General features: G+C 41.4%; 1 protein-coding gene across 20 annotated transcripts in view; it reads right to left on the bottom strand.

The window, feature by feature from the left end:
• Window positions 1–5,833: 5,833 nt before the first annotated feature.
• Window positions 5,834–15,628, bottom strand: part of C2CD5 (C2 calcium dependent domain containing 5) — a 77,380-nt gene continuing 67,585 nt past the window's right edge. For 6 of the 20 annotated variants that reach the window (XM_058656076.1, XM_036497373.2, XM_012929082.2 and 3 more), the window contains 5 exons: window positions 14,754–14,804; window positions 13,797–13,898; window positions 12,359–12,549; window positions 10,240–10,386; window positions 5,834–6,545 (listed from right to left, as the gene is read on the bottom strand). In XM_058656076.1, the coding sequence (XP_058512059.1) occupies window positions 6,414–6,545; window positions 10,240–10,386; window positions 12,359–12,549; window positions 13,797–13,898; window positions 14,754–14,804 (623 nt within the window). In that variant the 3' untranslated portion in view covers window positions 5,834–6,413. The remainder of the gene's footprint in view (window positions 6,546–10,239; window positions 10,387–12,358; window positions 12,550–13,796; window positions 13,899–14,753; window positions 14,805–15,628) is intronic. The other 14 variants (XM_058656077.1, XM_036497378.2, XM_036497377.2 and 11 more) reach the window with 4 other exon arrangements.

The following is a 15,628-nucleotide window of genomic DNA, read 5'->3' as shown; positions in this document are numbered from 1 at the left end:
GTTACCTCTAGCTCACCAAGCTGGAGCTGGAGCTGGGACGAGGTGGGTAAGGCAGAAAATGATTCCCACTCATAGTAGCAGGGTAAACAGAATCTGAGTGTGTGTGTTACTTGTTCCTGCTGCTGCTGAGTTGGCATTTGGGATGCCTTGGTACTACCACCAGCTTCACAACGGGGAGGACTAAGCAGACAGCCGCCTCGGGCTGTAGGGCTCCTTGCTCTGCTTCAGGACTGTCACTTCTGATTCACAAGCTTTCCCACAACCGGAGCTTATTCACTTACACTAATGGACCCCCAGTCGCCACGTCACTCCATGCTGCATCTCTTTGCTTTGTCACCTTGCTTTAGATAGATTGCTGAAATGCTCCTTTACAGCCAGGAACTTGCTCTACCAGAGGGGGAGGGGGTGGGAAACCTGGCTTAAAGTCAGGCAGGTAACTGGTTTTTCTTAATCTAGGAATCTGGGATTCTGGAAAGGTAGGTTACCATGCGTTATGTGTCTGGAAGAGGGTGGTTGCCAGTCAGAACCTCTGGGGCTTTGCGGCTTTGCAGGACAAAGCACATTCCATACCTCACTACCTGGTGTTCTCAGGCTGCAGCCACACCAGTAACCAAGTCCTGCTGATGATGGAGTTAATGACAACTGGCAGAGGCCTTAGCAACCTCTAGTACATGTTATGCATTCAGAACCAGAAGGATAAAGTAAGTATTCTTAAAGTGCTCTTTAAATATTGAAATAAAAGACACTGTATGGGTAGCAATCATTTCCCAGCAGCTCCACTTCCCATCCAGCTCCCAGCTTGTGGCCTGGGAAAGCAGTGGAGGATGACCCAAAGCCTTGGGACCCTGTACCCACATGGGAGACCCTAAAGAAGCTCCTGACTCCTGGCTTCAGATTGGCTCACTCTGGCTGTTGTGGCCACTTAGGGAGTGAACCAGCACATGAAAGATCTTTCGGTCTCTCCTTCTCTCTGTAACTGTGCCTTTCAGATAAAAATAAATCTTTAAAAAAAAAAAAAAAGGAAAACGCATGCACTATAATGCTTTAGATTACACTGTGTTTTTTTTGTTTTTTTTTTTCTTAATTATTTTTATTGGAAAGGCAGATATACAGAGAGGAGGAAAGACAGAGAGGAAGATCTTCCATCCAATGGTTCACTCCCCATGTGAGTGCAATGGCCGGAGCTGAGCCAATCCGAAGCCAGGAGCCAGGAACCTCCTCCGGGTCTCCCACATGGGTGCAGGGTCCCAAGGTTTTGGGCCATCCTCGACTGCTGTCCCAGGCCACAAGCAGGGAGCTGGATGGGAAGCAGAGCCGCCGGGATTAGAACCGGCGACCATATGGAATCCTGGCGCATGCAAGGCAAGGACCTTAACCACTATGCTATCGCGCCAGGCCCTACACTGTAATGTTTAGATGACAACTCAAACAGGCTTTTTACTTAATTGATTTGTATTTATTTCAGAGGCAGAGATACAGATCTCCCACCTTCGCACTCACTTCCCAAATGCCTGCAGGGATCAGGGCTGGGCCAGGATGAAGCTAACAACCAGAAATACCAACGGGGCCTCCTACACAGGCGGGTCCTCTCAGCTGCCTGCCCATCCGGGGTGTGTATTAGCAAGCTGGACCAAAAGCAGAACTTGGTTCCAGGCACGCTGTCTGCACCACAAGGTCTGCCCCTTCGTATTTTCTTCCTTTTTGCTTTTTTTTTTTTTTAAGAAGATCTTTCACTCATTTTATATGAAATATATACTTACTGCCAACTTACTACATGTTAATTTCTGTGCTGGGAGTGACAGAACTAACACAGCATCATGAGCTAAAGGAACACACAAAAATCAACTGTAAACAGGTCCTTAACAGTTTAATACAAAACATCTACAGGATAAAAGGGTACCTGTGCCCATTCTGTTGAGCATCAAAGCCAACTGCAGTTGAAATCCATTAAGTGGAGGTCCCTTCGATGCAGACCTTTGAAACCTGACAAGAATACATGGGGAAGGCCCTTCTGGAAAATAAATTCACTGGGCCCAGGGGGTCCATGAAAAGCAATGCTTCAGCTTGGATTTCCATCCCAATAATCACTTCAGAAAATGAAGTGTCCGTGCCAAGATGTGGCAGGAAACCCACAGCCTTGGAAGTGTTTCTACTATCTATACTTACAGTCACGGTGAGTGCTTTATTTCAAAGTGGGGGATTAGGGCACCAAATGATTTAAATTCAGAAGGGATCCATCAAACAGAACTGACTGTGGCCAGACTAAAACAAAACAATTTTCCCTCAATGTCAGACAGTGAGAAAAAGATATGAATGGCATCCATAAATAGGCCAGCTTCTCTAAATGAGCCAAGCAAATCCCACCCCAAGAGAGGCAGGAATACTGTAACTAGGTTACTCTGCTATTGAAGTGTAAGTGTGTGTGTATGTGTGTGTGTGAGAGTATGCGTCTATCTTGTGGAGCATGGAATAGCTTCTTTCATCCTATGTCCAAATGAATCTTTCCTGTTGCCTCAACCTGATTTCTAGCAGTTTCTTTGAAAATACTCTGTGGATCTCACTGCAACACAAAAGGAGAAGCAAAACTTTTTAAGCCACTGTAAATGCAGGGTCATCAGTCATTCTAAGCTTTATCTACTCTCTTCTCAAGGAATCTAATCAATTCCCTTAAACAACCCCAAATAATTAATTTCCTGTCAAGAGAATATTACTACTAAAAACATCAAGTTTTCCAATTTACCATTTTTACTCGTACCTACTTCAAAAGCTATCCTCCTGAAAGCGCTGCATTAATGCACAGTGCCTGTCTCCTGTGGCAGCATGCTCTTCACTACCTGGAAGAATTAAACCCCATGGATCATAGTCAAGTCTGTGAAACATTACAGCATCACTCCGCTGTTCAACAAAGAAATAAATTAACCTTATCAAACATCCTGAACTGTTTCACCAGACTCGCTCAAAACTCCAATAAAGGATTGTAGTTTTAAATCAACATTTTGGAAATGTTTTCAATTGTTTTATAATAATTAATGGATCATCCAGAAATTACATAATTATAAGCATCAAATATTTTCCAATATATATTATGTATATACATTTATTTGGGAACCCTCAAGAACATTGTGATACAGGACACAACAAATGAGCAAGAGAAATAAACAGCTATTTCACTAGAGAAGAAATACAGATAGCAAAGGAGCCCATGAAAAACACACTCGGGATGTCATCACTTGCAAGCAACACAAAGGGGAAATCACAGTGAGATATGAAACTGAGGACAGCGGTGCCAAGTGGGGATGCCAAACAGGAGCTCTCACAGGCCATGGCAGTGAGGGTGCAAGCAGTCCAGGCCTTTCGGACAACTGTCTGAAATTGCCTATCGCCACTTACCGTATGGCACAGCAAACCTACTGTTAGTTGCTGATCCAACAGCAAACAAAACTCACACTCAGGCCCATGCAAAGACCTGAATGTGACAGCCTGCAGCTTTCATATTCTCCAAACAATGGAAACATAATAACGGAGAACAACTGGTCAATGGCTAACAGACAGGGATCTATTCAAAGCATGGCGGCTGTAAAGCTACGCATTCCCAACATTCCCAGAATTGTACACACACAAAAAAGATCAATATTTTGTATGGAAGCTATAGCTCAATATAGCCCAATACATTTTGACTTTTTAGTTAGGATTTCTTAAAGCAGAAGTCAAAGGACATACAATTTAGTACCTAAGGGATGAACAAATTTTACTACATCCTAACCTTTGTAAAAATGGAGTTATGCCTTAAACCACTACATTTAATGAAAGATACCAGCAAGGTCTCTGGCTGTTTACCGATGTCACCTTGGCCTTGCTAAGCCAAGATGAGTACGCACAGCACAGCGTGGGACCCTCTGACATGGTAAATACGAATTCCCCAAAGAGTAGATACGAATTCCGCAAAAGGATTTGAGGCTCCAGAAACCGTCATGACACAGGGAGCCCCTGGTCTTCCTGGCCCCACGGGAGGCAGCCGTGAAAGGGGATGGAGAGGAGGAAACCTCGGCAGCTTTCCTTGGGAAGGGATAGGTATGGAGGAAACAAGGCGACAGTCTGAAACCCCAGAAACCCGTGCAGGTGTCTTGCCTGAGGATGGGGTCGCCACTGCGGGACAGCACGGCTGCTGATGACGACCATCCCGACAGTGACACCAAGTGGCAAAGCAAAGCAAGTGCAATCGTGTACTCGGAAGGTCCCTGGAGGCCCTGCCTGGATCAGGGAAGCAGAACTTAGCTTCCTGAGGATTGCTTTGACAACTCCAGAAATGGAGCCAGATTCCCAAGGGAAGACGCTTCACTTGTATTCGTAGTCCAGGAATGTTCCCATTTGGGGCAGAGCAGGAGCATGAAAGCCAGGGATTATCAGAGAACGAGATGAAGTGAGTTTACCAAATCTCATACATCATTGCTCTAACTGCATAACGTAAATCTGCAGCGGTAGCAGAGGATGAAGGACGCAAGAGGTGTGCAGAAAGCACCAGAACTCACCCTAGCATCTCAGCACATTCCCCTAGGATCATGTTTCAGTGGAGATTCATGGCACACAGCGACTGCTTTTACAGGTTATGCCCGCACAAGTGGCCACGAGAGCTGAAAGGTGGCGAGCCTGAGCAGTCAAGAGGGCTGCGACACGGACACAACTCAAGTCGGGTCCCTGGTGAGTACACACACGATTTATGCTAAAATGACATGGCAGTTCATCCATCCAGCTTTTCCTGCAAATATTAGTTGCAATGTACATGTAAGAGTACAGCACGGCACACGTACACAGCCAACAGCATTATTACTGCGCTGCCTAGGTAGGACTCTGGAGTTGGCAATCACCAGAAAGACTGGTGCAGAGACCAAGGGGTGAATGAACAAAATCAGGAATGGTCAATTCTAGGGAAATATTCTTCCTGAATGAATTTAAATATCATCTCCTGCGAGAAGCCACTTTACTGTCTAGCTGCTCTCTCTCTCAAGCTCTTAGAGCCAGAAGGCTTGTGCTTGGATCTTGGCTCTCTTCGTGTCTTTGAACAACTCACACAAGCGCTCCTCAGCTTCCACTGCCATAAAATGGCACTCAACACGAAATCCTACCGAAAAGACCAGGATCAGGGTTTAGCTTGAAATTAAAAAATAGTTGTGCAATTTTAAGATTCACCCTCTCCCCGCAAAAAATGCAAAGTTAAGACACGTACCTTACACGCTGATGGAATGAATATTAGCAGGTTGAAAGTGTTTTGGAAAACTGACAGTATTACATCAAGGAAGGAAAAAAAAAGTTGATTATAAGTTTTTTTATTAAAAAATAAAATTATAAACAAAATACAGAAAAATATTAACACCTGTGATAACAAGAAAATGACTTAATATTTAGGGCAACTTGTCCTGCGGGGAAGAAAATGATTTTTATAATTTTATTGTGCGAAGGAGGAATGTTCATTTTTATAGCTCATTTACAACAGGCATTTGGCATTGACAGAAAAAGCATTTCTGTGTGCACACTCAACAACTTGCAGCATATTTACATTCAAGTTCTATCTCCAGGTCCTATGCCAATACAATCTAACCACTGAAAAATCCTCAGATTCTTACCAGCACGCTGTTCGTTTGGGAGTTTAACATAATTTTATTAGAAAATTATTTTACACTCCTGTACTTTTATTTCTTCAAGAAAACTTGTTGACGTTTGCTTCGCAGTTTAAGCAACTATCATCTTCTGGACAAATTAAACATTAACTCGGATGTGACCACAATGAAATCATACGTTCCCTCCTTCCTAGTCAATAAAAGGACTCCAGCTCTGAAAAATCGCTTTCTCTTTTATTGTACTCAGGATGTCTTAGGGATGTTAACTGCAGAGTTTTAGCTTCTTTGTAAACAACGCCACATGTACTGTCCCCTCAGTTGTTACCAAATTCTCATGAGAACAAAACACATTAGCAAACCGACAGTGGTTTTCTGAAACCTCTTCACAACTGTTCCCACACTTCTTATCAGACTATCTACTAATTAGCAAGGCTTGAATTGATTTTTCCAAATTATACTAGGATCATTCTTTCGTTTCCTGACAATCTTTACATTTTAAATTATGATTTTATTAAAATCAGAATAAATTACTAGTAACTTCCGACATCTTTGTTACAGTTCTTTTAGAAATGTATGTTACTTCGAGCCAGGTCAGGATTCCATGGAGCCCATCTAAGAATTAGGACATTCTCAGGCCTCCAAGAGATTCCAGACAGATCGCATCTATTCATTAAGTGTCTGTTCTTTCTTAATCGCCTCAAATTAAACTCAAACTTTAAAAAAACGTGTAGATACTAAGGATAGAACAGTGGAGAGCGATGAGTTTCACTTAGTTCAGCTCATTCCTTCTAATTTTCTTCAGGTTGTAACTTCTCCTCCAGTGCATAATGGCGGGCAGTTGGCAGTGGACTGCTGAGTGGGTATCACTTCCAAGGCAGATTCACGAACGAAAACCACTGCGTCCCCACTCACATTTATGAGACACTGTGCCTGGAAGAACAGCCAATAAGACAGGGTCAGTTACAGTCCGCTACGCGTTCACACTCACATTTATGAGACACTGTGCCTGGAAGAACAGCCAATAAGGCAGGGTCAGTTACAGTCCGCTACGCGTTCACACTTCTGTTAAACAAGGGACGGTACTGCAGAGTGGAAAGCGCACAAGCGTACAAATCATGAGGAAAACACAGCAACCCAATCTAAAAAACAAAATGAAAAAAGGATGAAAAAGGGAACTTATGGGAAAGCAAATGCAAAAGCCCCGAAAGCTCATATGAAAAATACTGAAGTGTACTATTAATCAGAGAAAATGCATTAAAATGACATTAAGAGACCACATTTCACATATTATGGCAAAAAAAAAAATAAAGCTGGCAGGAAGTGCTGACGAAGAACAGGGCAAAAGCAGCACCACGTGTCACTGCTATGGAAGTGTAGCCATGTCGGGAGACATCTTGGCAATATTGCAAAAAAGCAAAGAAAGCGTGCATTCTGTTATCCACCCACATGTGAATATGTGGAAGTAGTGGCTTCAAATGATTTATAGGAACATGAAATTAAAAGAAAACTTCATTTCTGAACATCAATATATTCAAGCTGAAGCTAGCCACTTTCACTTTTGTAAGCAATGACACCAGCCACTTAGTTCAGCTCTACAGAATTAAGGGTTCTAGAAATTTCACTCTATCAATGCAGTCATTTTTACATTCTTAGCTGCAGAAAAGTAAATGTCATGGGCATTCAGGTCGTTTCAAGTATTTTTCTATTTTAAATACACTGCAGTAAACAGTCATGTGTTAATACTTATTTTATATGTGTCCAATATTCTTTAAGCCACACACATGAAGGTCATTCACAAGGTCCTTGGGAACTATATTATGATAAAAACTATTCATGGATTTCAAAACAATTTTGTGCCGAAATAAGCTTATCCTTTAATTCCACTTTTCTAGGAGCTTTTAGAAGCTCCTTCCAATAGCCTATAGAAAGCTTCGCCTGACACAATGACTGCACATAAGCAGTGATAACAAACTGACAATGTTGACGCCGGACAGAGAGAGAGGAGTGCCAGTGGGAAGGTCAACAGAATCGGAACCAAAGAGGGGAGGGGCAATACTGAAGCTTTTCTAGTTATAACCTTGGAATATACATGGCAACTATGTGGGTCTCAATTTTCTCATTTACAAAGATGGAGTTAGTTATCAATGCTTCATAAATACCAGAAAAAAGAAAAAGCACAGTTCATTTGGAGACCAGTTCAACACATCCACAGTCTGGTATATGCATATTGGAAGAGGAAGAAGCAAGAAATGAGCCCGAAAAAGTAGGAAAATGGCCAATCCATGGAAGAATTGGTTTGACATATTACATTTTATCCAGTCATCCCTATGCCTATGTATTCTGTACCATGGAATATAACAATGAAAAAAAATTTGTTTTAAAGTTACTATCCTGTAAGAAGCCATTAAGGACTTTCGGAGATTTTAAGATGATAGGGACAATTTTTTAGAGTACTTACTATCAATCAGGTATGCACAAATTACATGTATTAACTCATGTCCAACTGTTCCTCCCATAGTATAGATGAGGAAACCGAAGCAGAGATAAATTGATTTTTGAGGCACCTGTTAGACTTCTAATTAAATTAATGAACAAAACACATAAATCTAACACCAAGGAAACTCTAAATCTACCAGTTGTAATTTCAAATACAAAATAATTAAGAAAAAACATCTGTTTAGCAAAATAAGAAAAATCCTATTATACCAAATAAAGCCAATATAAGGTTGCCTGCTGAGCAAGATTAATTCCAAGCTGCTCATTTTACAACTAGATTATATCAAATTGTTTATAGTAAGTAACATTGATCAGGAAGTGGCACTGTGCCACCGCCTGCCTGTGCACAGGCACCACTCTGCCTCTCTGCTTGCCTCCCTCCTCTCTGACTGCTCCTTTCTGGCTCACCCTTCTTGGAGTACCCTTTCTGCTAACTCGACACAACCTTCATGGCTGCAATTCTGGTCAATAAACTGGTCCTATATCAGGAACTGTAGCTCAGAAATCTCTCTGACTCTACCTCTGCTCTATCGGACATCCGCCCAGGTTTCACAGGTCTCCTTCCCTGCCTACCTTGCCCTCAACATTAAACTCATCAGAAAGTTGTCTTCTAGTCTCGTGAACTCACTTTTTCTTCAACACCCACTAGTGAAGGATAATGTGACATAAGGAACAACAATGTACAAATTATCACAGAAAACTAAAAGGAGTTCAGTAAAAGAAACACCATTCTGAAAAAACGGATTCAATAGATTCAATACATTTCAGTGGGGAGCTGGTGTAAGTCCCGGATGTTGAGCAGCTGTTAACTCATCTGGGAAGACAGTGCAGGATGCCTGAGGACCTGGGCCCTTGCCTCTTCTCTGAGACACCCAGATGGCGTGCCTGGTACCTGGCCTGGCCCAATCCAGTAGCTACACACATTTAGGACAATAAACCAGCAGAAGCTACCATCCACTGACTTTCTAATAACTAACTAAATACATACACCTTTTGCAAACCTGATGAAAGGACCTGCATGGGACAGAGTAGCCTAGGAAGGCTTCTGCCTGTGGCACAGCATCCCTTCTGGGATGTCCCACCTGTGTCACTTCCAATCCAACTCCTTGCGTATGGCCTGCAGGGCAGCACAGGATGGCTCAAGTCCTTGGGTCCCTGCACCCACACAGAAGACCCTGAGGAAACTCCTGGCTTCTAAATGACTCAATTCTGACTCCACTGTGACTAATTGGGGAGTGAACCAGAAGATGGAAGATCTTTCTGTGTGTGTTTCTCCCTCTTTATAATTCTGCCTTTCAAATAAAAAATAAATCTTAAAAAAAAAAAAAAAAGAGCCCAGCACAGTAGTCCAACAGCTAAAGTCTCGCCTTGAACACACCAGGACCCGTATGGGCACTGGTTTTAATCCCGGTGGCCCCACTTCCCATCCAACTCCCTGTTTGTGGCCCGGGAAAGCAGTCAAGGACGGCCCAAGGCCTTGGAACCCTGCATCTGCATGGGAGACCCTGAGGAGTTACGATCTTAACTCAAAACAAATTTATCCCAAAATGTAACCTAACAAGGTGCCTTTTATCTGCTATTCACAAAATTTAATTGCTTAGTAGAAATACAGAGTCCGGCTACAGCACAGCAGTTAGAATAGACTGTGTCATGGTTCAAACCGAAGGCTGTCTTCAGCTCTCCACAGCTAGCCTTCAGATATTCCAAACACCCACTGAGAACCTGGGGTCAACAGTGGCTCAGGAGGGGGAATCCCAAATGTGCTGCAGCACAGTAGCTGGGGGCAGGCATCTGGTCCAGCCACTCGGCTGCCACTGAAGAGGCCCACGGCCCACCTTCAGCCATGGTCCCTGACAGCATCCGGAGAGTGAGTCAGAAGGTAAAAGCATATGTTCCTTCACTCCCCCTCTGTCTCAAATAAATAAATACGTTTAAAAATATAGAACATTAAAACTAATCCTTGGAGATGTGAAGTCACATCTGAGCTAAATGTTGCTACAATACATTTTAAGCACCCAGAATCAAAGATGTCTGAAGCGTAATCCTATTTGGTGGTGGTGTGGAATGATAAGGTCCTGTGTGAAACTCTCAGGTTCTTTCCAATCAGAGATGCTCCACTGTGTCTCACCTGGTTTTTATTTGGGTTCTCCATGAAAACACACTGCTTCATTATGTAGGAGACAACAGCATTCCCTCCTAACGCTGCAACGTGGGCTCTCACCATCGCGAACACCTCCGCAATAAATGCATGGAGAAAACCACTGACGCCTCCTTCCTAGGGACCAATGCACAGGAACTCAGCAAAGGGGATACAGAAATATATACAAAATATGAAATAACATACATGCACAGATATATATCACAACACTGCAAATTACTGTAGTATAATGAATAATAATTAACTTTTCCTCATGGTAGAGATTTAACTCCTAACTTCGACACACGTTGGCATAGGATTTACTATCTTTATGCAAGCTTAAACCAAAGTTCAGAGGATTTGTCATCTGTCCAAAACCAGAAACAATCACACGGCCAGTGGGTAAATGGCAGGGCAATACTCACCCTGTACTCCTACTGCTATACCTCCCTCTTTCAAATTCAGTTTCAGAAGTTGAAAAAAAGCAAGTGTGATCAGAATGTGGCTCAGAATGAGAGGAAACAGAAGTTATCTATGTATCCATCAGTGTGATGGAATGAGGATGAGCATGGTTTGACAGGAGATCAAATGCTGATGGCAGAGCAGCTACACAAGGTTCATTTTTCAAAGGCCAACGCTAAACAAATCAATTCAACAGGTAAAGAGTACCTTTGGAACATAAAAGCTCATGTTGAGGGGCTGGTGCTGTCCCACAGTGGGTTAAGCTACCACCTGTGAGGCTGGCATCACATGTGGGCACCAGGGCAGGCCCCCGGCTTCTCTACTCTGTCTTGCTTCCTGCTAACAGCCTGTCTCCTTCTCCCTCTATTGATTCACCTTTCAAATAAAAATTTTTTACAGTCTATGTTGAAGGAAACTCTGGGGAAGAACATGTCAGGTATGGGAGACTGAGCAGCAGAGAAAGAAATACAACTTTTGAATTCAAAACTGTCAACTATGCATGTACCAGTAAGAGTCACAGAGAGTAACTCACAAGCTATACCAGCTTCTCACACCAAATCTTCATCAAAATTACATGCACTTAGAAGTGTTATTTTAATCTTCACTAAACAATTGTTTTTGAGAATATGTTAAGATATTTGCAACTAAACATACTTAGAAACATCCATTAAACTAATTAGCGTCAGAAGTCACTCATTTGACTCTACTCAACAGTCCTGTGGTTACGGCGTGCCAGGCACTGTGCAGGGTGGGAGGGCCGTTTCATGGCACCAGAAATACTTCTGGTTAGATGACAGGGAAAAGCACAGCCCAGCGAATCTGACCACAGAAACACTTATCAAAAATACCCAGGGCTGCTAACATGAAACACGGGGAGCGATGGGTGCCACGCCTCCATAGATCACACATTCCCTACCTTTCCAATAAAAAGAAATAAATCTTTCAAAAAAGAGAAATGTCCCTATTCACAATACTAATTTACTCAGCAGCCCCTTTCATTAACAGAAAGCCAGTATTAACTTTCACCTTTCTGGAGTCAAAATTCCTGTGTTACAGAAGATGTAACAGTCAGGCTGAGTCAGGCTTCAACCACATCGAGTAAAGTTGTTTTAACACCAAATGAAAGTTCAGTGATATTCAGTATGAGTTTAACAGTTTGAAGAAATGAACTCTCACACACTGTTGGACAGAGTGAAAATGAGCAGTGTCATTTTTTTTAAAACTGTGAAGAAACCAGCACTAAAAGATATAAAATACCACATAGACACGTGGTATAACAGTCGCACTGCTTTGACATGTGAGCCCTTAAGGACTGCTAGTGAAGCACAGCTCAGGCAGATAACTTCTATGAACACTAAGCTATTCTTTCACGGCTATTTTAAACTTCAAACAGATAAATTTAAATACTGACTACACGATAAAAAAATTTCTAACAATTAATGAGTTTAAACTTAACAGGACTTGAAATACTACTGCTTGTTAAATGAAGTTTGGTAAGCTAGCTCTAGAATCAATTCAGGTAAGTTACTAAAAATTAAGTAAATACAGAAAAATGTAGAAACATACGCTGTTTTGGAAAAAAAGAAAAAGCACATCAGAATGAAATTAGTTTCAATCAAGAAAAAAAAAGGAATTTCTACGTAATTACCTCACGAAGAGAAGTGGTTTCCCGAATAAAAAACATGTTAATTATCCCAAGATACTTAGTTATTTTTGCTCCAGGAATGAAGGAAAGTGGTGTCATCTTAACAACCCCAACTGTGGAGTTTGCACATGGTGGGGCAGAGCGATTCTGGAAATTTCCTTCTCCCATTGGACTTGCTTTTTCAACTGTCACAGCTAAAGTTGGAGGGAAAAAAACATTAAGTACAGACCCTGGTAACTTGATCACTCCCTAAGGTTTCCAAAGAGTGGTGACAACATTCAGCTGTCTGTGACGCTAAGCCATGTCATGAAAGAAAAGAAATTACCATGCACTACATGCAATTAAAAAAGAGAAAGAAAGAAAAAAGAGGAGATGCTTGAATGGAATTCTTTTGGAAGAAAAAATGGCATTCCTGCAAAAGAAACTGTTGATGCAGTATAGCTATACACACAACGATCGGTTACAGAGTGTAGAAAAAGAAAAAGCAGAAGAGCATTAAAATTATCTGCTGTAGAAACAAATTATTACAAGGAGAGTGTGAAAGTTGTCATTTCCCAGGACAGCGTTTTTTTTTCACCTTTTTCAGACGACTTCATCATTGTTAACTTGTAGATAAACCTTGTTAAGCAGGTATAATATATATCTTTTTCAAACCTTTTTGATCAAACCAAATCATAACTTCTCAAAATGAAAGGCTGGCTATCAAATAACTGATGATAAACTTATAGGTAAGAATAGCTATCACACATTACCTCCTTTAGCCAGATATGTGTATATTCAATCCTTATAATACATCAACAACATGGGTTATCGCCCCCATTTCAAAGAGGAGGAAAATTCAAGCATGAGACTCAGAGATACTAAGCAATTTGCCCAAGGTCACATAAATATTAAAATGCCACTTTTAAAATTCAAGTCAGATCTGGCTGGTTTTATACTCTGTCTTCTTTTCTTTAAATGTGTTGTAAACTCTTTTATTCAAATATAGTCATCTCAAAATCTACCCAACAACCAGGGTTGAGATAAAGAACAAAGAGCTAGTGATTGGGATTCTAACTTGAAGAGTTACCTACTTTCAGCCAGTTCTGGGGATCACACTGCGTAAACTGACGATGTCATAAACAAAGTAAAACCTTGGGTCGGAAAAGGTATTTCTTCAACAAGACAGCTAGAAATTTCCTTCCACCTAGAAGGACATATCTATTTCATATATTTCACAAAAAAATTTTTTTTTTAAAACACATTTTTCTGGTTAAAAATAGCAAATCTAAAGGTCCTTCACCAGCGTCTCCAAAGTGACCTTTAGCGTCTGCAGCTTTCACACTCCACAAGGTGACTGATCGGCAATGTTGTTACTGGGCAGGAAAGTCTAGCCTTCACCAGTGGGAAGTTAGGGACACACTTCTCAGATCAGCATAATGTGGTAGAAACATCCGCCTACTTGTCTTAATTGATCCGCGCCTTATGGTCTGAGCTTTCAGTTTAATGAGCTCTATCCAGCTGCTGCATCTGTCTGCAAAGGAACTGTAATCAACTGACGTTGCTGAAAACACAGACAGAAAACAAAAGAAAAAACAAAGAAAAAATATGGATGACGTGTCTTACTGGTCATAACACTCCTGATGATGGTAATTTAACCATAACTTAGAAAAAGAATGGTCCTTTTCAAGTCAGATAAGAAAGCTAGAAGAGTCAAGCTTTAGACACACTGATTTGCCTAAAACCAAGTTCTCTGTTAGCCGGCTGAGTGTCCGGGTGACGGCACGCTCGCGTGGACCCTCACGGAGAGCAGCAGCCTCATCTACCATAAATAACATGAGAGGACCACATATTGCGCTTTAACTCCCACCCCCCTCCCTTTAATTAACAATACGTTAGTTATTTTTAGCTTAGAACTTGAATTTGTGATTCAAACTTTGAGAATAATCCCCTCCCCTATTTTGACTCTAACATCCAAAATAAAAACAAAAATACTGAAGAATACATGGAAAAAAAATCACTCGAATTATCTTGCATTACAATGACTTCTTTGACCATCAGTAACCAATAGTTTGGTCAGTATTCTGTCTCTGCACCTGCTTTTTGGCAGAAGCCCTAGATAACATGGGGAAGGGGGGGATGTGTGACTTTAGGAGGTTCTTCTGTTAAAAACAATAATTTTTTCTACTGTAAGGGGAAGAAAAAACAAGTGTCAAAGAGCTAAAATTTTATCTTTAGGCACTGGGAAACTATATTAAATGGCTAATAATATTTATTATAAAAATATATCCTAACTATAAAAAAGTCACTTTCTGGTGTCTAGTCCATTTCCAGTGGATTTTTTCCACCTGGAATTGTTTGCACCACTGAACTAGATTTTTCACCTTTGGTGACTATTTGCTTAAATCAACAAACTCACCTCTCTGTGCAGCTGGTATACCTGAGTTAGAACTTGCACTCTCCAGGTGTTCTAATAAGACAATATGAATAGCATTAGCTTAAACACTAAGTACAAGTCAGCATCTCATCTTTGTTATCTGTTAATACCGTTTACAAGCCAGAAAAAAAGGAGGCTCTTCATGGCTTCCTTATAAAAGTAAACCAAATATAAGCACTTGGGTTTAAACGGCACTTTCTATTGATACATGAAAACTTACAGAAATCTTACAGTCACAGAAAACATAAACATATTAACAAGCATTATTAGGATGAAAGCAGATGTGAGAAGACTGGACAGAGGAAAGGGTGGAATGTTGGAAAGAATATGTAAGCTCCTTCTGGTGGCCACTACAAGTAGACTGTCCCCCAATCTTCCCAAGAAACAGCTAGGAATCTAACCAGAGACACTCCCCAGTAAACCTCAAGGAATATCCTGATAATTTAAGCGCTTATTTATGCAATTTGACACAACACTATAAACAAGCCAATCTCTTTTCACTGTTTATGCTCTACCAATACTAGCTTATTTTAAAAAATTATTTATAAGATTTATTTATTTCAAAGTCAGAGTTACAGAGAAAAGGAGAGACAAAGAAACAGAGAGAGGTCTTCCATCTGCTGGTTCAGTCACTAGATGGCTGCAAAAGGCGGGGCTGGGACAGACAAGTCAGGAGCCTCAAGATTCATCCGTCTCCCAAGTGGGAGGCAGGGGCCCAAACACTTGGGCCATCTTCCACTGATTCTCCCAGGCTACCAGCAGGTGCTGGATCATAAATGGAACAGCCAGGACAAAAAGCACAGAATGGATGCTGGCATCACAAGACGTACCTTAACCTGCTATACCACAACGCCTGC

This window comes from Ochotona princeps, chromosome 27 (genome assembly GCF_030435755.1).
Source record: "Ochotona princeps isolate mOchPri1 chromosome 27, mOchPri1.hap1, whole genome shotgun sequence".
Lineage (NCBI taxonomy): Eukaryota > Metazoa > Chordata > Mammalia > Lagomorpha > Ochotonidae > Ochotona > Ochotona princeps.
This window is presented reverse-complemented; position numbering and strand designations above follow the sequence as displayed.